The 24,268-nt window shown below is 39.8% G+C and overlaps 1 protein-coding gene across 1 annotated transcript; it reads right to left on the bottom strand.

Moving 5' to 3' along the window:
* Window positions 1-2,076: 2,076 nt before the first annotated feature.
* Window positions 2,077-20,334, bottom strand: LOC308557718 (vomeronasal type-2 receptor 1-like; the record flags this gene model as incomplete). Its single annotated transcript, XM_081138464.1, has 6 exons — window positions 20,129-20,334; window positions 15,772-16,063; window positions 12,359-13,231; window positions 10,585-10,812; window positions 5,015-5,138; window positions 2,077-3,059 (listed from the first exon to the last, which is right to left on the bottom strand). Exons 2-6 carry the CDS (start codon window positions 16,036-16,038, stop codon window positions 2,077-2,079), a joined length of 2,475 nt encoding a protein of 824 aa, XP_080994590.1. The 5' UTR covers window positions 16,039-16,063; window positions 20,129-20,334.
* Between the last annotated feature and the right edge of the window lie 3,934 nt (window positions 20,335-24,268).

Here is a 24,268-nt window from a genome sequence, read left to right as displayed (position 1 = left end):
GCTAAGATGCATTGCTGGGAAGACAATCAGAATCTGAAGCCAAGCAGGAAGAAAGTCTTCCCTCCTCCAACTGTAAGGCTCCCTCTGGCGCCCCCTATTGATGGAGTCTAACAGTCAGCTTGAAAAGCAGAAAGGGGGTTTACAATCCCAACCCCAACATCACAAAGCAAAGCATCAAGGGTAGGTTTGGATCTTAAAGACAGTATCTTAACAAATGACATAGATACATCCCCAGGAAGCTAGTCACTTGGCTTCCTTTAATCTCAACACAAGGTGAGTGGGCTTCGATCTTTCTGTGAAAATTTGGGAACCTCGCTTTCCAACTACTGCTTAGAATTCTAAACCTTTTATTGCAAAACACCAACTACTTGAAACAGTGCGCACCTGTGTGGTTTCCTTCATTTTTTCCAAGGCAACATCTCTCTGTGAGTTTGTTTATTCTTAAGTATTTTAATGTTACAATAAATTTACTAGAATGACATGTGGGGAAAGGAGAAGAACATGAGGGACTCAGAAGGTAAGAGAGGCCTGTGGGGGGGAAATTGGGAAATTTGGGAAATCACAGCTGAGAAGAACTTTGGGAGGAGAAATGAAGCCTCTATGAGGGCTTTTTCTTAAGTTTTACCAAGAGGAATGCCAATACTAGTCTAATCCACCTCCCTACAAAATCTACAAGAAAATTTGCATCACGCACAAATGTTTTGTGGACTTGGATTTTATTATTACCACCACCACCATCATCATCAACAACATCATTATTAGAATAGGTAATATATACATTGGTACAGAAGATAGAAAAGACAAAAGAGCATACAATAGTTGTCTTCCTTCTACCACTACCTCCCAACCAATGAAGAATAAATACGATGGCAGATGTATTGTGTCAGGACCCATTTTCAGAACACAAAACCCATCTGCTTAGCACAAGGAGAATCATTCTAGATATTAAGTACTGTACTAGATTTATTGGAAAGTGAACAAAACAGAATCTGGGCTGAGTTTCTAGGAACACCTCCCAAAGCCTCAACATAGAATTAGGCCACCAATAGAGCATCTGTTCCTCACTGAGTTAGGAAATTACTGGCAGCTTAAATGCCCACATTTGTCACAATTTTCACCAAGGTGGGGGCCAAACACGGCACCTCTGCTACAATTGCTATAGGAAAACTAAATGTGCCCTCATCTCTGCTCGCCAGCACAGATGGCAAAGAGCAGCCTCCAAAATGCTGTATTCCACTTTGCCTGCTAAATATCAAATTCCAAAAAGAACTGCAAGTGCAAGAGCATCTGTGCCATGCAGAGCTGGAGTGGGCACTGAGTGTGCCTCTCCCTGGGACCTGCCACAGTAGAAATCCTCTACATGACAGCAAACATATGAACGTCTCCAGAAATAAAAAAATTGTGTGGTACTAGCAGAAATTTAGAAACACAGGGCAAAGAGACCAAAATCAGAATCCAGAAAGACACTCATCTATATATGAACATTTAGTAAAAGATAAATATAGCATTTCAAAGCAGTAAAGACAGTATAAGATATTCAATTAAATGGGTACTGGAACAACTGGTGAACCATTTTTACTTCTATAAAGCTACATCATTCACACACCAAACAAAGAAATTCCAGATGGAGTAAAGAGCTAAATGATAAGAAGTAAAACTACAAAGTATAAAAATAAATGATAAGAAAACATTGGTCTTATCTTGGAGTGAAAATGCCCTCTTCAGTGAGCCACAAACTCAGAACATACAAAAGAAAAAATCTTGACGTATTTGACTCCAGAACATTGAAAACTTCTGTATGACAATCTGAAAGGGAATGGAGAACTGTGTCACCACTGCAGCTTTTTTTTTTTTTTACTTTCTTGTTTAACTTATTGGGGTTACGTTGATTAATAAGATCATATAGGTTTCTGGTGCGTGATTCTATTACAGATCATGTGCATATTGCACTGTGTGCTCACCACCCCAAGGCCGGTCTCCTCCACCGCCGTTTACCCCCATTCCCTCTTCTGCCCCCTCCCTCTGGGTCACCATGCTGTTCCTGTGTCTACACTGCAGCAGCTCTGAACTCACGCTCTACTCCTCCAGAACAGTGGACACCGTCGTAGTGTTAAGCTCGCTGCTCACAGAGGCGGAAGTCAGTTGGATGCTCTTGTCTACAGTGGTGACTCTTCCACCTACAGTCTCCTCGGTGTTCCTCTTTGGCCTCAGCAAAATAATGAAGCACTTGGGAGCAAATATACAGCCCAATAAACCATAGCTGGATGCCAAGATTGCGAATATTTCCACAGCCACTTTGAACTTGCCTCTGGTGCTCAAATAAGCAGGGACAAAAGAGATCCAGACAATGAAAAAGACCAGCATCCCAAAGGTGATGCATTTTCCTTCATAGTAATTATCAGGCAACTGGCGAGCCACAAATGTAGTAAGGAAGCACAGCAAGGACAGAAAGACATCAATTCCAAATATAGTGCATAAAAATTCTATAGAACCTTCGTCACATTCCAGAATGATCTTTACATTTTGAGATTCCATGTTCTTGTACACCCTTGGGGGTTTCAATATCAAATAGGCTGTGCATATGCTAAGCTCGACTAGAACAGAGATTAACACGATGATCTTCCGATAAAGGGGGTGGATGGATATAAGTCGGGTTTTGGATTTGGAAATTCTGTAGGCTAAAAACAGTGAAATAGTCTTTCCAAGGATGGAGGACAGGCAAAGAGAAAAGCCCAGAGCCAGGGTGACCTGGCGGACCATGCAGGACCAGCTGCACGGCCTGCCAATGAAAAGCATCGAGGACAGCAGCGTGATGCCCAGAGACGCCTGGAGGAGAAAGCTCAGCTCCCGGTCATTGGCAGTCACCAGCGGGGTGTGCCTGTACCTCACGTACACAACCGCGACTGCCAAGACCAGAAGCGTCCCAAAGACGGAGAGAATGACAAGCGCGAATCCCAGGGCCTCATCATAAGCCAGGAATTCCACTTCTTTCGGCACACACTCGCTCTTTTGTTCATTTGACCAATAGTCTTCATCACACTGAGTACACTCTCTCTGACCTAAGGAACAAAGAACAGAGGACTGACTGCAAGGAAATCCAAGGGACCCCCTTCAGTGAACAGCCCAGATCAGCCAAAGGCCTAGTAAGATCCCTTTATAGAGAATATATAGTATCTCCCAAAGGCAGTGATAAAGTGGTCCTAGAGTGTGCAGCTAACATTACATATTGAGAATTATTTTCAGTTTGAGAAATTCAGTCTCATTCTTGGTTTCAGTCCAAGAATGAATGGGCTTTGTGGCAGAGAGATGCCTCTTTCTTTCTCTTCCAATTATCTAATTAAGGAGGGAGGTGTGTATCCTCATAAACCCCAGAACAATTCACAAATTATTTCCCATATATGAGAAATTAAAGCTACTGAAGGAAAACAATCATGAGGATTAAACAGGGATATGAGTGTTTTCAGTCTGCCACTCAACATCACCCCTACCTATTGAAGAGAATTGTCCCCTCTGCTCTGCCCTCCTCACCCTACACAAACAGATTTGAGAGAACAGGTCGAGGACTGAGAAAAAAAATAAGGGAAACACAAATAACAACCATGTTGACTGAAGTTGAGGAAACATTTGGGGCATTTAGCTGGTCAGAGGCTCTAAGGGAGAATATGGCGACATAAGAAAAAGTTATTTGAGATGAATTTGTGGTAGATTATGAAATAGACCTCTTTCATATTCTTTGAAAGAATACAGATTGGGATCCCTTTTCAATCACTCTGACTGCAGGACTGGACTTCTCTTGATGTAACTCTGTGCAGAGACTGGGCCACATGGGGTCCAAGGAGTTGTTCAGGTTACATTGTACTTGTTCTGTATTTGGGAAAATTTTTACATTTTTAAAACTTCTCTCTTAAATAAATTTATATTGAGGGCTTTTGACAGAAGACAAGTACAATTTGTATTCTCTTTAACAGAAGGTAGAGGTAAAAATAAGCCTGCTCCAGCCTGGCTCAGCAATTGAGCATCAACCTAGGATCCAGGAGATCGTGGTTCGATTTCCAGTCAGGGCACAGGCCCAGGTTGCAGGCTGGATCCCCAGTAGGGGGCATACAGGAGGCAGCTGATCAATGGCTCTCTCATCATTGATGTTTCTCTCTCTCTCCCTCTCTCTCTCTCTCTTCCTCTCTCTGAAATCAATAAAGATATATTTAAAAATAAAAAACAAGCCTGCTCCACCATGTTTCATAAGGCTAAGCATACCAACTCCAATAAAATCATGACGAGCAAGCAGCAGCTCAGCAGGTTGCCGTGAAGAATTCAAAGGGCAGTAGTTACAGAATTCATCTGTCCTGCAAACCTTGAGTAATTATGACTTTAAGCCAATTGTCTTTAGGGATGGAATTTTCAATCTTATAGTTCCAAATTAGAAATAAACTGAAATTCACTTTTTTCCCCAATTAGTTACTATTTGGAATTCACTTATTTTTCCAATTAGTTACTATTTTTTCATAATTAATATTTAATATATTTCAGAAATAAAAATAATTTTAAATACTTTTTATGAATCCATTTATTCATAGTTCACATTTTAAAAAAACCTTTCCTCTCTTAAATTCTTTTTTTTAAAATATATCTTTATTGATTTCAGAGCAAGGAAGGGAGAGGGAGAGAGAGAGATAGAAACATCAATGATGAGAGAACCATTGATCGGCTGCAGCCCACAACCCGGGCATGTGCCCTGACCGGGAATCGAACCCTGATCACCTGGATCCTAGGTCGATGCTCAACCACTGAGCCACGCCTGGCTGGGCCCTCTCTTAAATTCATGGATGCAGGTCTTTTTCCCACTACAACAGCTTTAGAACTGAAACCAGTGTTATTTTTTTTTCACACTGCACTAAATGGTTTTTTTTACAAGTTGTTCACACCTATTTTCACAGAAGCCTCCCAAGAATCTTTTCCCCAAGCATGTTTAATCTAATTGTATTTTTATATCAGTGAAAAAAATGACTATCTTTACCTGGTTCCTCTGACACGTGTCCATCAGCACAGGGGATGCAGTCAAAACAGCATATGGGTTCCCCGTAACGAATCCCCTTCCGGGTGCCGGGGCGACACACATCTGTGCACACCGAATAGGGGAGCTGGCAAAGACAAACAGTGCATGTGACAGCCCTTTGTCACCACCACTTGTGAAGCTAAGAGAGTTCTCATCTGGGCTTCTGTAGAAGTTTTGTGATATCTTGGGTAACCCAGGACAGCTGGGCAAGGATAACAGACAAAGAGAATAGCAGCATGAAGAGCCGAGGGAGGAATTTTGCTAAAAGTCAGCCTTGGGGTTGATTCTAGATGTGCAAAGCTACTCCTAAAGCTAGACCTCTCCAACATTAGGAACTCAGACTAGACTCCATGCCCATGAGACTCTGGGGAGGGCACACTTTGACAAATCTATTCCTGCTTGAGAGGAGGCTGTGACCCAAGAATTATCTTGAGAGCCTGAAAAAGATTTCTTCTCCCAAGGTCATCCCAGAATAGTCTGAAAGCCAAGGATGTGTCATAGTCAGTGGAAAAGAAAAATGAAAGATCTGCTCCACAGGAATAACTGGCACAGCAGACAGGAAAAACAGACAAGGTGTAGCACTGGAACATTCTCTCACAAAAAGTATAGACATCTCAATGGGAAGCACAGGCTCCCTTTACATTCTGCATGGATGTGCACCTTGGGACCCAGCACAAATTCAATGTTTGTGAATCAGTTTATATTATAATGTAAAGGAAGAGCTTCCTATTTAAAAGGGAGATAAAATGTACTTTATTTCATTTATTTTTTGTTGTTGAATTTATTGGGGTGACATTGGTTAATAGAATTGTACAGGTTTCAGGTATACTGTTCTGTAATACATCATCTGTATATTGTATTAGCAAAGATTCATTTTGAAAAGTGAGTAATCGCATTTATATATAATTGAAATCAGAATTTTCCTACATTAAATCTGAATTAGATAACAATGGAAAATACGCATTAGAAATCTCTGAGTGTGGTTATGGTATGTAACATGACTGAAATACATATTACCACTATATACAACAGATAAGCTTCTTATAAGATGTGTGTGTGTGTCTCCACAGAATGAATTGGATTTCCTCTCCCTGACCCAGTCTTCTAAAAAGAAGTCTCAGTATACTTTTCTTTGAAAATCATCATGAACAATGAGCTGAGGCCTTTTTGTTTCATTTCTCAGTATCCCTTTCTTTCTCCACTCTCACAATCTAGTTTTCAACCCACTCACCTCACTAAAATGTTCCTTGCCATGCCCGATAGCTTTTACTCTAGCCACAGTCTCCTTCATCGCTCTTCAATAGTTGGCAAATTGATCAGTCCCTTCTTGACTTGCAGGCTCCCTTGGGTTTCATTGGGTCCTTTTATTATTTGTTGGTGCTGCTTCCTTTGCCTTCCTTGTCAGGCTGGGCATTTTCTTTGGTTTGGTCCTTGAACCTCTGCTTTTATCTCTTGACATAAAGCACCTTATTCTCTTGTCTTTGACCAGCAGCTCTTTGGAAGAATTTCCAAATCTTTGTCTAATACCAGCCTTCTCCACCTGACCTCTACTTCCGTGTTCTAAACTTCTAACATCCCTACTGTGAGTTTTCACAATCACCTCAAATTCATTGTCCAAAACTATCCCCATTAACCCTGTTCCTCCTTCTGAATTCATTTCTGTCACTGATACCACCATTCTCATCTAACATCTCCCACTTTATCTTCTATAAGTTGCCTATATGGAACCCCCTCCTTCACGCAGGCCCACGTGCTCACCAACCTTAAGACTCAGTTTACCATTGTAAGTTAAACTTGCTTTATATCATCCACTCATTGTTTGATGCAGGTGACTTCCAAGTCCAATCGGTCAGCAAATCCAGTGGCTTCTACCTGTAAGTTATCCACAATCTAACTCCTTTGTACCGTTTCCATCACATTTGTCCTAGACCAAGTTACCTTCATTATTTTGGATTATTTCATTGTTCTTCTAACTGGTTTCCCCGGTTCTACTCTTGTCTCCCCACAGCACCCTTACCTTCAGTCTATTTACAACCTGGCAGAGATGATCCTTTAAATCCTAGATCGCATCATGACTCTCCTCTGCCAAGAGTCTTCTGTGGCTCCCCTTTCACTTAATGTAAAAGCCGAAGTCCTTTACTAGCCAATAAAGCCCTACGTGCCCTGACTCTCTCTCTCTCCTTCTCCTTCTCCTAGTGTGTATGTATATATGTATGTGGGTGTATGCTTTGTGAGTATCTATGAGTTTACATATATTTAGCTACCCACAGAAAACAGAGAGAAAAAAGGTTAAAAGAGATTAAAATAAATAAAATAAAATAAAATAAAATAAAATAAAATAAAATAAAATAAAATAAAATAAAATAAAATAAAATAAAGAAATAAAAAATGTCTTCTAGGTGTCTGGCACAGCACAGGAGCTCAGAAATCTTAATTTCCTTGTCAGTTATTTGTAGATCATTTGAAATGTAGTAGAAGTAATTAGTCTTTCAGAATAATTTGAAAGACTAGAGATCTCAGCCCTTAGGTCAAAAGGGCCACACAAGAAGAGAGAAGATAGATAAATAAAAAACAAGATGAACAAACACCCCTGAAAAAAAAAGTCTTTAGGCAGCAAATTAAAAGCACTGGGTGTACTGATACCCACTTTCAGCTCTCTCTCAATCCTGCTGGTTCCTTCATTCTGAGAGTAATGTGGGAGATTAAGTTGCCAATGCTTCTCCACCACCCTATCCTTTTACTGTAACCTACAGGTCACCTGTGGTGAACACTAAACTAGAATATCAAAAGCACGATAGTCCTACTCTCTTACAACTAATATTTCATTAAGGGTAAAAAGTTCAGCTGCCCGGTTTCTTCTTAACTTCTGGTTAGTGACGGGGTTTCTTCTTAACTTTCCCCAACATGTCTCTGGGTGTCGTCTTTCCATTGTGTACCCAGGGGACCCCCGTCTCTAGCTCGCCAACCACTTACTTCTCAGTCCTATATATTGAAGCTCTTCTGTTGCAAAATAAATGAACAAACAAAATAAGAACAGACTCACAGATACGGAGAACAGACTGATGGTTGCCAGAGGGAAGCAGGGTTGGAGGCTTGAGTGAAGAAGGTGAGGGGATTGAGAAGTACAAACTCGTAGTTCCTGGGGATAGTCACAGGGATGTAAAGTACAACACTGGGAACATAGTCAATAATATTATAATAACTATGTATGGGGCCAGGTGGGATGCCTGGTGGGGGGGTCACTTTATAAAGGATATGATTGTCTAACCACTACGCTGTACAACTGAAACTAATACAAAATAATATTGAATGTCAACTGTAATTGAAAAGTAATTTTTTAAAAAAGAAAGCTCTCCTGTTGCTATAGAGAAGAAATAAAATTGTAATAATAGCTTATGAATGTCTAATCATTATGCTGTGTAACTGAAACTAATATAATATTGTATGTCAAATGTAATTGAAAAAAAATTTTAATTTAAAATATTAAATAACACCCTGCTGGGTATGGCTCAGCGGTTTAGCATCAACCTAGGATCCAGGAGATCAGGGTTCAATTCCCGGTCAGGGCACATGCCCAGGTTGCGGCTAGGCAGCCGATCAATGACTCTCTCATCATTGATGTTTCTATCTCTCTCTCCCTCCCTCCTTTCCTCTCTCTGAAATTAATAAAGATATGTTTAAAAAATAATAAAATAAAATATTAAATAATTTTTAAAATAAAATGTTCTTAAACAATTGTAATAATGATTTAAAATAAAAAATAAAATAAAAAATAACTCATTATTAATTAATAATGAATCCATGAAATAACAGCTTTTTATCTAGTATAAGTAACTTTACATCCAAAACCAGTAAATTTAATCGTCAGACCTTACTTCTACTACATCTCAGAACAATTATGAAAACAACATTTTGGAAAGACTTTTGAAGCTTATGAAACTCATCTTGTTCCCTATAATCTCTCAATAAAAGATTCGTGAATGATATGTTAAAGTTTATTGACATGTATGTGCACCCATACATACACCATGCTGGTAGCTAATGTTCCCTGCCTCAAATTATATTATGACTTTGTAAACTCTCCTTCCCAGTCTTTGACCCTGGGAATAAATAAATCAGAAGAAAAAAGGGAAGAAGAAATGAAGCCTCTCCAAAACTACCGTCAGGGAGAGTAGGAAGGACTTCTGGTTGCCCCAGGGAAATGGTAGCTGCTAAACTGTGTATCTCTACACACATTCTCTGAAAAAGACCATATGTGTTTTTAAAGTAAGAAAAAACTACCTATGACCTACAAACTTCAGCATCATAAAGAACTTGGGGATAGGGTGAACTTCGCAGTATTTGTAAGTAGAGAAATACCCATTACATTCCCGCAAGGCCATCTCTAGAGGCCCCTCCTCATAAGGGCGTGTGGGAAGTGAGGGTGTGGGAAAACTGCGCAGGAAAGGGAGAGTGAGCAGAGAACCTAAGGCTATGGAGAGCAGGCCACATCATTCCTAGAAAAAAACTGCCCGCCCTGCATGAAAACAGGTCCAAAACCCTGTAGACGCAGCGCTGGCTACTGGGAAAGGTCTTGGAAGTGGGACTCGAGAAGACAGTTTCAGAAAGGCACCACTTCAGTGGGACCAGAAGATACAGAGAGAAGGAGAAGTGCCTTTTTAAGATGTAGTACAAAGGGAAAGAAGAAAGAGGAGACATTTAAGAATCCTGCAGAAATAAACTGCTTTTCACTCTACTAACAGAAGAAGGCAGTCTTAGGGACTTGTAAGACACCCAAATAGGGACTTGTAAGACACCCAAAACTCCCATCCTTGACCATAAAAATAACCAAAAATAGAATTGTGCCTCGATAGATGTTTACTATAGAAAGAAAACAGAAAATAAAAATCAAAACATTCCAGAAGATTAAAATTCCCCTCTAAAACACACACACACACACACACACACACGCAGAATACTGTGGCACAGCACTTTAAATAAACATACTAGCACTACGATTAAATATTCTCAGGAAGGCACTTGGAGATGTGAAAAAGTATCTGATTCAAAATAAATCAGAAATTTAAAAATTAAAAACATAATTAAAACTGCAAGAAATTTTTTTTGAAGTTTATTTTACTCAGAAAAAAAACTAAAGAAAAAGACTAAATTATTTGCATTTAAAAAAATGATATATTTGAATGAAAATTTAATAAAGGGCATTGACTAAAGTCAGCAAAACAACCAAGAGAATAAGAATGTGATAAAAAGGCAAAAATGATGAGAAAGTTGAATAAAGTGAAAGACAAAGGAAGTCAAACACTTTGAAGTACTTGAAGAAAACATGTTAGAATTAATATTTAAAACTATAATCCAAGAAAATGTTCCAAAAAGAAAAGATCTGAATCTATATATAGAAAAGAGATGTACTGTACTTGGGAAAATTGACTTGGAATCGCCAACTCGAGGTGTCAGATATTTCAAAGTGCCTGAAACAATATGGAAATACAATTATCTGCACAGAAACAGAGTAAGGTGTTAGAGTAACTAACCTCTGAAGATTCGGTGTTCCAAAATATGGTCGCATTCTTTTGCAGCACGAATTCAAGCTTAGAGTCTGTAAATATATATTCTCCAACCTTCACAAAGGCAATCTCTCCATTGTCATCTAATTGCCAATTTAGAATATCATAGTATCCAGTCACATCTCCATCTTCATTAATTTCTATTTTCATTCCATTATGGGTAGTAAAATTAAGTGTCTTCAAATAGTACATTAACTAGAAAACAACAGAGAAAAGTAAAAATTTGATTGCCTAGAAAACAGGTTCTATAAAGAAAATAATAATCTAATATTATTTTAGACTATTATAATAATATTAAAACTAATCTAAGTCATAGGATTGGATATTTCTCCTTTTTCTCTATATCTTAGCTATCTAATATAACTTCTAGCCACATGTGACAATTAAAACTTGAATGTGACTGGCCAAATTGAGATGGGCTGTGAGTGTAAAATATACACTGGATTGCAAAGGCTTAGTTCAAAGAAAATTAAATTCTCATTAATAATTTCATGTTAATAATTTACATTATAATATTGTGACCACATGTTAAACTATTATTTGGGTTTAAATATAATTAAATTTAATTTCATCTGTTTCTTTTCATTTTTTAATTTTATTACTACAACTTTTTAAATTACCTATGTGGCCCATATATTTCTGTTGGGCAGCACAGATCTATGCCAATGAAAAGTGGTGCCTAATATTTCCTAATACCTCCATACCTAGGGAAGAAGGATATTTGACTTGCCTCCTAGATTTCTTCTACTTATAGGTACCATTTTACCCTATTACCACCAGTCCTTTCCCTAAACATCAGGGGCTAGAGATAGGAAGGTCAACAAGATCTCTTCCCTACCCTTGCAAAGCTCACGGTCCAGTGGAGAGGCCAGACAGATACAAGCACTAATAGTAAAATTCAATGTGCTCTATGTTGCTGTTGTGGAAAGAGTGTTGAAACAACATAGGTGAGGGAATGACTAACTAATTGTTTTGGGAAAATTGGAGGAGGTTCTGAGGGCTGATAGTGCCAGACCAGGGTTGCTCATGCTGTACGCTTTCCAGATAAGAGGGGAGGCACTGAAGGATGTAAACAGAGGAGCACTCTGATCTTTGTGAGATTGGGCTACTGTATCCCAACATGAATTGCTGGGACATCAGACCTGAGGCAGGAGATATGAAAGCCATATCTCCAAGTTGGCACCCAATAATCTTCACCTCCTGGCTTCATGCCTTTTCACGACCCCTCCTACACTGTATAAAGACTACATATTCCAGTTTCCCTTGTAGCTAGACATGACCATAACACTAAATTCTGGCTAATGGGATGCAAGGGGAATTGTATGTAATTTCCAAGAAAGATCCTTAAATGGAGAAATGTACAAATCTTTGCCCTTTCTCCTTCCTGCTGATTAGAGACATGATGATTGAAGCCATCTGAGATTATGAGGTGAACCCACATATTGAGGACAGTGAAATGAAAAGGTAGAAAGAACCTGGATCCATAAGCCACTTTTTCATTCCTAGAATACTAACCTCTATTTTGGGGAGTTGTCTGTCCAGAATTCACAACAAACCTAATAATAACTCTGTTAACAAATAGGAACTTCAAAATTCTCATTTAGGTCACACGAGAAAACCATTCCATTAGGTGAGCATGTAATAAAATCATGCCTATTAAATACTAAAGCAAATCAAAGGCTTTATTAGCATGCATGCTTTTAATGTCAAACTATACCATGAAGTAAAACAAACAACTTACCTCCCAAGGCTCAAAGTTAGGTATTCGTGCACAGTAGTTTCCTGTAGCATATGGCCCATATCCGTCTTCACATCTACTTAGACCATCCAAGGCATAAGCCATAGAATACACGGCTTGCCTGACATTGTTTGTAATTCTTAGCTGAGACACATCCAGATAGGTATTTTTAAGATCTTCCAACTTCTCCTCTCCAGTACAGAGTTTATCAGACATGGCATATAACCTGTCCTCTTTACCAGTCATATTCACTCTATGGTCAATGTTGTATGGAACACTACTATTGGGCCAAGTACAGTTAAAAGCAGTTTGCCAGAATTCAATGGTCAGAACATCATTTGGATCCTTGTTAGGATGAATATCATAAAGAAATTCTTTTAATCCTGGTATATCAGCTCTTGGTATTGCAAATCCAATGCTTCCACCAAAATATGGAAAATATTCAGGCTTTGCAATGAGGGCTGAAGTTATCCAGGCTTCGCTCGCTATCCACGTTCTGTCAGTTATGTTATGGTAAACCATCTCCAGCGCAAAAGGCATGAGTTCAATATCAGATGCATAAAGTACAATGACTCTGGCAGTGGATTTCTTTATAGCATCAATAGCTTTCTGCATTTTCTCATTGGAATAGACTTTGGGAATGGTTTCAGAGAATGCAAGACAGAGGTTGGCCCTCTCCATTTTTTCCTTAAACATTTTTACTCCATATTTTCCATAATCATCATCAGTTGCAATAGTGCCAACCCAGACCCAACCGAAGTGTTGGATAAGTTTTACCATGGCCTCCGACTGGACCTTATCACTGGCTACTGTGCGAAGATAAGATGGAAACTGGTATTTGTCACTAAGTATTGAGCAGGTAGAGGCATAGCCCACCTACAATTGAAAATAATGACGCAGTTATTAGAAAGCAATTGCGCAATCTCAAGTGACACGGTCTCCCAATAGTTTTATTGGAGAGGGAGAGAAGTTAACAGTTCTCCCTTTATTCTTGAATCTTTCTATAGACAAAAGTACTTCTATTCCTCTCCCTATTCAGTGGGTGGGGACTGTTGAGGGAACACTTAGGGCTTCCTCACCCACCCTTTTCCCATTCCACCCGGAAGGAGTTGGAGGAAATAACTGTTAAGATAGTTAAATGCACCACTTTTCACAGGTGAGTCAGAGCATTTACTGAAAAGAAGTTTTTCTGCCCTTTCATCTATGTACTCCTGAGACTAGGTATGTGAGCCAAGCGATGTAGGCTTTCTCAGATCTAACTTATCTCTCCCTCGCCTTCTCTCTCTCTCATCACCACCACTTTTCTCTCTCTCCTCCCCTCTTTCCTTGTTTCTCTCTGCCAGGGCTTTTGGGTGTTTACGCTGCACGACTCAAACTGAGAAAGGGATAGGAGGCACCACTTCAAGCTCAGGCCTAAGTCATGTTCTTCAACAAAGTTACTAGAAGCCCTCATTTTATTGATACTAGTCTAGATAAGTAAAGAGGTACTTTTTTCTCATTTTTTCCAGTGATCCCTGTGTGTATTTTTCATCAGTGAACACTTAAGAATTCAGCACCATGAATTCCTGTCAGTCTTACAGGCATTTCTGCTGTGTTTTACTCTCACCCTCACTGAATCTATGATGAAGAACTTCGGTCACATTCCCCCCTAAGCCATCCCATTCCCAACCCATGTTAGTAATACACCACCTCCAACAGGACCTCTTGTATTATAGCTCCAGAGCTCCATGACTGTCTAGTCTTTCATAAGTGACAGAATAGTCCTACTTTTTCTTTTCTCTACCCTTTGTCCTATTCTTATTCCACTAGCTAAAGTTTATGTTCTTCTCTGGAAACTCATAAGCAGCAGTGTCAGGGAAGCCATATGTAGGAAGAAATCTCATTTAGGATGCAGAGGCACCTGATTTTAAATTCTGGCTACCTAATTAGTATAAGATTGTGAACAAGTCATTTAACCTTCTGACTCTCAGTTTCCCTACAAGTAAAATCAGGGTAATAATATCTATATCTTAAGTATATTAAGTATACTTAATATATACTCAGTGTATTATAAAGGATAGTATACTTGCTATATAAAATACATGTTATATATTTTAATGATTTAATATACTCAGTACATTAAGTGAAACAACACATGTAAAAGTGGTGAATAAAAGATTTCTTTTACCTTTTTTGCAGATTTACTACAAGGATTGAAATAGGAAAATCTATCTAGAGGTTTCTAGCCAGTGCCTGGGCCACAAGAGGAATTAGGCGGAAGGGAGAGCTCACAGCAGCAGCAATCTGTCTGAGCTGCATGAATTCCACCCCTAAGGTGTCACAGGAGCTCACAGCAGCAGCAATCTGTCTGAGCTGCATGAATTCCACCCCTAAGGTGTCCTCTTGGTTCTGCTTCTCAGTATTTTTCCGCTCCTTCTAATTTGTATTTGCAGCTTTTTAAGAAGTTCTATGTAAATGAGCCATTTTATAATTATTTCAAATTCTCCCATTACTCTGTAACACAAATAAGCTTAATTATTATCATTCACATTAATAAATCTTGACTACTGCCGAACCGGACGTGGCTCAGCAGTTGAGCATCAATCTAGAATCCAGGAGATTGCGGTTCAATTCCAAGTCAGGGCACATGCCGGGGTTGCCAGCTCCAACCCAGGTCGGGGGTATGCAGGAGGCAGCTGATCAATGACTCTCTCATCATTGATGTTTCTATCTCTCTCTCTCCCTCTCTCTGAAATCAATAAAGGTATATTTATAAATAAATAAACAAACAAACAAATAAATAAATAAATCTTGACTACTGATACTTTAATGACCCATCCTTAGAAATAATTATAGAACTTTATATTTTCTTAATATCCCACTCTTCTTAATATTATCTGTTCTTAAGTTGAAATGTGTTACCGTCTCTGAATTTAAAATAATCCATAAAGTTAGCATCCCAGCACTCTAGCTATCTTGTGAAATTTTCAGGATCATTTCAGTATGTTAATGTATAGAACAAAAACGGTCATGAATAATGAACATTAGTATAGGCAAGAAACATGTGTTCCTTATACCATCTATCAACCAACCGACCCGTATTTCTCCATCACTTCCTCTGTTTTACCTGTGCTACAGTGTGTAGTGTTTAGTGAGATGTTAATATACAAATCACTGGGTAACAGCCTCAAGTCAGAAATTAAAGAGGGATCCAAAGGGCTGCAGAAGAGTCTGAAATCACCTCCACATAGGCATCAGGCACACTTGCAGAGGCAGGACCCAGCAGAGTACTTAGGGGCAGGAGCATCGCCACCATCCCCATCTGTCTCTGCCCCTTACCCCAGCCTCGCCTCAGCTCCTTACTATTTGCTACAATGCCCACAAACATAGCTTGTACTTCTTTATAAATTAGTACCTAGCACAATAATCTGAGATACCTGAGGTATATAATATAGCCCGAAAACTCTTGAAGTAGCAATCGATAAGGACGATCCACCTGCCCCAACAACTCCTGCCAGATAGGCCCCGGTACTGTTCCTGAAGTTGGGCTTGTTTTCGTCCTGCCCTGTAAGGAACACCAAAGCTGCTTCCATAGACTTGGAGGTGCTGAAACAACTATCATAGATCTGGTAGCCCAACGTGAGGTTGGGCAGAATATCCTCCCTCTCGTTGATCTCCTTGATCGTATGAATCATGGTTTTCATCCAGCGGAATCCCCGGAAGTTAAACCTGAAAAGGAAGCAGGCCTTGTAAGTCAGGGGCGGAGGTCCTTGGGGGAAGCCGCTTTCAGGGGGGCTGGTGTGCAGAGCGATTTGCTGCGATAGCACCAGGCACCGCGCCTGCCTGAGCATGTTAACGTTTCATCAGTGACCTTGCAGACTTTGAGCCTTCATGCATGAATCACATTCATAATCATTTGGCTTGGGCTGTGAAGCGCCTTTTGGGATGTCGTCTTGCTTTATATATCTTTCATGTGATATAATCTCCCCCAAGCTGCCAATTACCTCTTTTCACAAAAACATTCTTATATTCTCAATTCTCTCCACCACACATACCCAATAACTCCTCACAATGTTTCCCCATTCATTGGAAGCTCCTGGTGCCATATGACTCTCCTTTCCCACCTGTCTTAGCTCCCTATAGGTTTCTCTAATTTTCTTTTGGATATTAATTATAATAATAAAAGTGACGTGAGTACATTAAAATACTTATGCTAGCTGTACATCAAAGCAGTATGTAAAATTTATATAGACTATATACACTATGGCTCCAATTTAATAATTTTTCCTGCCATGATCTGATTGTTAATGTTGAGAGACTTTTTAATTGAAAATGTCCCCTCTCTACCATTTTCATATATAATCATGAATAAATGCCCCCTTCTTTCCATTCCCTAGCCTTTAAGAGGAAAATGTTTCTCTTGCAGTCTCTCACCACATTTTTTTTTTCAATTTCTTCTCTATAAAAAATTAACTATTCTATTCCTAATTCTCTTTCTTCCCAGTTTTAACCAAATTTTAACCAATTTGAAAGCAAGGACCTCAAGATTTTTTCTCTTAATATCTTCTGTAGCTATAGTATCTAATTCCATGTCTCTTACTCAATAAATATTTTTAATTAAATGTGTGATAGCAAACGGCAGATTATATTTCTCCTCCTCGTCTTTTTAATTAATTACTTTCATTTAGCTTTGTTTTTCATTTAATGTGTAATTATTCAGTGCCACTGGTGTTAGACACTATAAACACCACGATGAGTAAGCCAGGCACTGCAACGTTGAAGTGAAGAACCAGAAAAATAGCCAAGTGATGCGCAAAATCATTAAGGAAACAAAAACAAAACAGTGATGGGGTAGATATAGGACCCTGAGATACAAAAGAGGGTACCTCACCCTGGAGGGTTTAACAGCCAGGCTGAAACTTGAAAGATGACATAAAAACAGGAGATGAATGCTGCAGGCAAAGAGAAGAGTGTGTGTGAAGGTATCACACAAAGAGAACATGAAACACCAGGGAATGGAAAGGTCGGTATGTCTGGAGGGTAAAGTGACAGAGAGTGTGGCACAGGGAAGAGGGGACTGGAGAACCAGAAGGTGCCAGAACATGAAGGGCTTCATCATCCTAAGATAGTTGGTTTCCAAATTTACACAGGTGGCAATGTAAATTCAAATACACATTTCTGAAGTAATTATAACAATATCTTTTTTAAGGCAATATAGCATTACATTGCAAGAGCTAGAAAGATGTCCACCTGCTTTGAATCAGTAATTCTACCCCTGAGAATTTATCTGAACAAATTGTTGTTCTCAAAGGAGAAAGCTATGTATGCCTCAAACTGTTCATCACAAAATTATTTAGAATATATTATTTAGAAACTGGAAAGGACTTACATGCTCAGTGATAATAAATTATGCTACATTGACTTGATGGAAACATTTTTTATCATTAAAAAACTATAATTAGTGAAATTACACAGCAGAATGCTTCTAATATTATGTGAAACAAGCCATATGCAAAGTTGCTTCAGTACTATAATTAAAACTACATATAAATTATATGAACATCTGGCTAAGTATCCACAAGGGAAAGTGTTAAATGAGCACAGGGTAATCACTGGAAGGGTAGGATCTGGGATGTTTTTCTTCCATTCATTGATTTCTATTACAATATTGACAGTAGTGTTGTACAATGTATACCTTTTTGTTCCCAGAAAATTTCTCTAAACCCTAACTTTGTTCAGATCACCCAAAACAAGAATTAAAATACTTCTTCCTTCCATTTCATTGTCTTTTTCTGCTGTGAACAATTTTTAAAACAATAGAATAGCTTCCTATTCAGTATAATTTAGCTGATGGCCAAACACAACTAGTATCTTATTAAAATGATGGATTTCAAATGAAATTCATCCAAACCCCAACCTGAATTTCTAGATCAATTCTAGGTACAGGTTAATGATACCAAAATGAAATTCTATCAAAGTAAGCCTTGAATACCACCTAGGCCAGGCCTCCTGTGGGGTCTCTCCCACTGGGAGGTAAGTTGCATCACATGGAGGAACATTAAGAGGCTTGGAGAACATTGGGGTTGGGTAATGATAGGAGGAAACTGTTGGCAATTGTGGGTGGAAATGAATTATATAGCTCTAATTTTTAAAATATATCAAAAATTTTTAAATATTGAATGTTGTTAATATCCAAAACATATAGGTATATGTAGGATGGACTAAAGTTTCAGGGACAGTTTTAGCCTTGTACAGCCTAAAAATGAGCAATTAAATAAGAACAGGTGGGCTAGGTAGGGAAATCAAAGAGTGAATTATTTGTCAAATGGGATGGACTTCTCACCATTATTTCAACCACAATAGATATGCCAAATTATTTCTTAATGAAAGGAGTGGACTTTTATTAAAAATCGGTATATTGGCTTTTTCATTTAACCTTGCTAGGAAGATAACCTTCAGAAGTTCTGGTGAAGGGTGTAGAACAAATTAAGTGATTCCATTTACAAAATATCGGTGTAGTACGACAAACTCTAGTGTTTATTGTATGTTATTAAAGATTAAGTGAAAACTTCTGTGATTATGAACTGACTCCACAATAATAAGCTGTGACCAAAAGCCCTTCTTGTCCCTCTTTCCTTTTCTTCACTGTAAAATATAAAAGGGTTAGAAGGTCCAGGAGAGAGGCAAGTAGGGACTAACTGCAATCCTTTCCTTTTGCAAATATCATTATAGCTTATCCATCACTCTCATGGTATTTTAAATATGTAGTGTGAAATATGATCAAAGGAAAACAGTTGTGATCAGTAAACATTTGATTTGTAAGAAGTTGCTAAAATGTTTACAGCATGCATTTACAAGTATAATTACCATGTAGCATCATGGAAATGCTTGCTATATAATATAAAATGCCCAATATAAAATTGTGTCCATGCTATCTATGGTCCCTACTATGCAAAAATTATGGCTGTATTTGTATAAAGGACTAAAAAAGAACATAGAAAAATGAAAAGAGCTGTTTTGTTAAGGTAGTAACAGTGGACAGCTATTTTCCTTTCTTTGAATTTCTGGTATTTTTCATGTCAAGAGAGGGAGACCACGCACACACGTCACACCCAGAAATCTAACCCATGTTTACCTTTCTTACAATGGGTCATGAGCTAATTCAGATTATCAGTCATGGATCCCATTGACATGACAGTTTTGGAGAGAAGGGAGTAGGGCAGAAGCCTTCCAGCTGAAGGAATCTTGCTGTGAACATTAGCTCAGAAATACAGCATCCCCACACTGTATTTCCACCTGAGAGGAGTTGAGTCTAATAATAATTCATGATAAAGCTGCACCCCTGCATCATTCTGCATCAGTGCTTCTCAAACCTGAATGTACACAAATCACCTGGAGGTCTTGTCAAAGTACAGAATCTGACTCAGCAGATGACGGATGCAACCTGAGACCCCACATTTCTAACAGGCTCGTAGGTGATGTTGAGGCTGCTGGTCCAAAGACCACCCTTTGAAAACAATGTTCTGTATGAGACAAAACCTGTCCTCTTTCTGAAGCATCAAAGTGGGAAAGGACCCTCTTAAGACCAAGCTTTTCGTGTTTCTAAGCAATCCTAGAATCTCCACCTTGGAGAAACTGAGGCCTAAAAACAGGAAGTATCTATCCTGAGTTAAGTGAATAGTGTCAGAGTCAGGGCTGACATCATGGTTCCAGTTCTAGACTCTGACCCCCACACCCAACACTCCTTCACCCTCACCACGATGGATGTAAAAAGAAGACAAAAAAATGGCTTACCCTTCACATTTTGCTGATATTGGCTCCAAAATAGACTCATTTGCTGGAATGGTCCTGTAGTGAACAGGAAAAAGTCCTCCAACAACAAGTGAATGATTTTTGGCATCTATGTACCCATCCAAGTTGAACTTGCCCAGCAAACGACAAGACTCTTCTTTCTCTTCTTTGCCTTCAATGCCCAGTTCAGCCCATAAAAAGGCAAGAAATCCCAGAACCACATATTTCTCCCTGCTGGTCATTTTAATAAGGTTAGTTTAGGAGAAATGACCAGCATTAAAAGTTTTAACGAGGCACCTTAACAGAGTGTCACAGTGAGTGTGTGCCACATCCCGGTGGACTCAGCTTGCCACTACTTGCCACATAATTGTCAGGCCTCAGTCAATCACAGAGCTCACATGCACCTGCAATTTATGGATCTGGATTAGGGGCTGAGTAAAAGAGCCTCATAAAGATTTATTTTGTGTTTAGCAATAATGTATAATGAAGTATAGTTGGTTTGGGGTTTTAAATAGTCATTTCATGTTGCAGAAATTGTCCCTTTCTTGTTTAATTGTACATCAGCTTCATTCATCCTCACTTCAGCCACCCTTGTCGGAGCTGTTCTTGCCCCAAAGGTGAGGAAGAGCATTCTGCTTTATCACAGAGTATAAAAAAGGTGACATCATGCCAAGCTCTTTCTTTAGAGGTATAGAAAAAGACAAGAGGGAAACCATGGGGGATTTGGACTACAAGAAATCATTTTGAATCCGTGTTCTGCTACTTGTATTAGTGTGATGGTAGGAAAGTCACTTGATTTCTGTGCCTCAAGTTCCTCCTCAGTGACCAGGACGATACTCTGACACCATCAGCATTATCATTCACCTGGGTCCCTCCAATCCTTCCACACAAAAGTCACTTCCTTCACCTCATCCCCACGGAAGGATTGCCAGGGCACGTTTTTGGTTAAGTGTCATCTCCACCTGACCCTAGGGAAACCGAAAGAGAGGTTCCCATTAGTACTTCCCTGGCAAAATTGCAGGCCTGTGCCTCAGTCTCCCCATAGCCTACTAGGTCTTCACAAGTGGGCTAGCAGGTGACCACCCCCAGCCCCTGACTGACATCTCAGTCTGTGGAATGTCTGACTAATCTTAGTTTTCTGACATGTGGATGGTTCACAGTTTCCACTGTCAGACTTTCACAATGATGCTGAAAAGATTTTGAAAAAGAGACAGATTCCACCCTGGCCAGTGTGGCTCAGTGGTTGGAGTTTTAGGCCTCACACTGAAGGCTCTCACATTGATGTCTCTCTCTCCATCTACCTACTATCTATCTATCTATCTATCTATCATCTATCTATCTATCATCTTCCTACCTACCTACCTACCTACCTATCATCATCATCTATCCCTCTCTCCCACTCTCTCTAAAAATCAATGGAAAAAAAATCCTTGAGTGAGGATTAACAATAACAACAAAAAAAGAGACAGATTCCCAGGAGAATCTCTTCCCAGATGTGCTTCAGTCTGGCTTCATCCAAACAAAACGGCACTCTGAGTGACAGGCCACCCACCAACAGCCTGAAAACCCCTCTCTTGAGCTGTTATGGTTTAGCCCAGGGCCTTTCTTGGAACGATTTGGAACTATTCCTCACTCCCTTTTGCTCCCCTCTCTTGCCAGGAGGCAGCTGTTTCTAAGCAATTACCCCTCTTGTTGTCAAGGGTTACCCTTGCACAAAGATGTTTACCATCAAAGCTGATTTGGTTAATGCCCTGGGCAAAACCTGGGCTAGGGACCATAAAAATTGTTAAATTAGATTAAGTTACATCAATAATAACAAAAACTAGCATTTCTATAGCATTTTACAAATTCTTTTACAAACACCATCCTTCTCTAGGTCAGGAACGGATTCAGTGTGGGCGAGGTTTCTGATTGTGTGGCAGCACCTGGTACCCGGTGTCTGCAGTTCTCAGGGCGATAGCGTATTTGCCCAGGGCTGCGGAGATTACAGCCTCCGAACATGGCAGGCTTCATCCAAGAGAGGCACAGGGCGAGAAAACAACATCGTTGCTCTTATGCAGAGGGTTCTTATTAAGTTCACAGTAATGGATGCTCAACACCTCATCTGCCCTCATCACACCATATGGGACTGGTTTTCTTTTGTTCACTTTATAAGTGAAGAAATGTGAGTCTACAGGGCTAGTATGTGCTAATGGGAGATACCAAAGCCCATGTCCATTCTGATGCCTTGTGGTAGAGAGAAAGGACACAGGCCACGTCAAGAAGCGTGGGTCCTAAAATCCAGCTTCTTTGCCATTTGGTCTCCTCTTCGTCTCTTTGGACCACCAGCCCCTTATTCCAGAACAAGGGACTTTGAACTAAATGGCCTTTTTTTGGAGTGTGTGAATCTGAAGGGCTCAGTGATGCTCTGGCTCTGGATGAGCCTTTTCAAGGCTCAAGTTCAATGATAGCTTAATAATATGCTGTCGGAGCAAGCAGTAGCATGTCATTTTGTTAACTGTCAAGGTGAGATTGTTTCTTCAATAAGACTTTAAACCTCATTCCCATTCCCACAGGTCTCTGACTTAAAGAACCCCCAGTCAAGTTGGAAGACACCCAACAACACTGGTGCAAATGGCCACTGGCATTTAATCCCATGTGCCCGCGCCCAGGCTCCTAGGTCTGCATCTGTGGGGTGGGTGTTTCCACCACCTACCCCCAGCCTGTTTGCTCCTTGCTCTTCTCCAAGGGCCCTGGTGAAGACCAGGCTCCCCTCCAGGGACAGTAACACATTCTGCCCAGACATGTCCCTGCCTTCAAGCAAAGGAAAACAGCTGAGCCCCTAAAGGTTATGAGAACCGTCTTATTAAGGAAGGCTAAGCGAGTACTTGCAGGCTGTTATATGGTTTCCAGGAGAAGCTCGAACTCTTATCGACTGCAGATGAACACTGGTTCATGCCCCTAAAAAGCCCGAGCACCACAGCAGTGAACTCAGCTGGCTTATAGTGTCTTGGTCACACAAGCCTGTCAGATATTCCTTGGCTCTCCTATTGTTCCACGTCATTCCCTCAGCTTTATAATCCTTTAGAATCCTAGGTATTACTCATGCCACACCATCAGATGAATGGTACTAACCTACTTCATTTCCTTAGTTTCTAAGCCAGAGCTGCCCTCTAAGCAGTTGAGAAATGAGCTTAACACCTAGTTATATGTGTTTGAATTGGTGGTTTTACTTTATATAGTTTTTTAACATATGTCTCCAACAGTTAAAATGTTATTCCCTGTATTGAATTTTGTGACATTATGACATAGGGCTTGCCTGTGCCTTGATCATGAGAAGAAAGAAAACTAAAAATAAATCAGTTTTCATAAGTGTATTGTTATAGGAAGTGCGAGTTATTGATAAGAGGCCTTGGGGTATGTAAAAAGCGGGTTTTGTGTGTGTTTTTTAACACGCCAGTACCAACCACTTGCTACAGAAGAGGCCCCTGTGTGCCTAAATAGAGAAAGCCCTCAGTTATAGCCCAGGGGAGAGGCACTGAGACACTGTGGGCATCAAACATTTTAAACAGCTGCCTTGCTGAACTGAGAAAGCTGCAAGTTATCTCTTCTGCTCCATCTATTTTCAGGAAAACAATTTTACAGCCCGATTGATCCCCGGCCTCTAAATCAGCTGACTTGCTAAGCAGCAGACTCTTACCATATGGAACCTAGAGCATCCTTTCTCCACAGATGCATCATGTGGGGAATAGCTGTGTGTGCTGTGGCTGTAACATCAGTGGTGAGAATAGTAAGCAGTTGGCTAGAACTGGGAAACGTTATCATCACAGTTTCTAGAGAATTTTATTTTTAATAAAATTTAAAATTTAAGAAAACCTGGCCACTTTTAACTCTCACCTGGAAAACTTGACATGCAGGCCTGCTCCAAATCTTTTTTTTAATATGTTTTTATTGATTTCAGAGAGAGGAAGGGAAAGGGAAAGAGATAGAAGCATCAGTTATGAGAGAGAGTCATTGATCGGCTGCCTCCTGCACAACCTCTACTGGGGATCAAGCCCACAACCTGGGCATGTGCTTTGACTGGGAATCAAACTGTGACCTCCTGGTTCATGGATGGACACTCAACCACTGAACCACACCAGCTGGCCATGCCTGCTTCAATCT

The sequence above is a fragment of the Miniopterus schreibersii genome (assembly GCF_964146895.1).
Source record: "Miniopterus schreibersii genome assembly, chromosome: 5".
Taxonomy (NCBI): domain Eukaryota; kingdom Metazoa; phylum Chordata; class Mammalia; order Chiroptera; family Miniopteridae; genus Miniopterus; species Miniopterus schreibersii.
The sequence above is the reverse complement of the archived record's forward strand: the minus strand, read 5'-3'. Positions and strand labels throughout refer to the sequence as shown.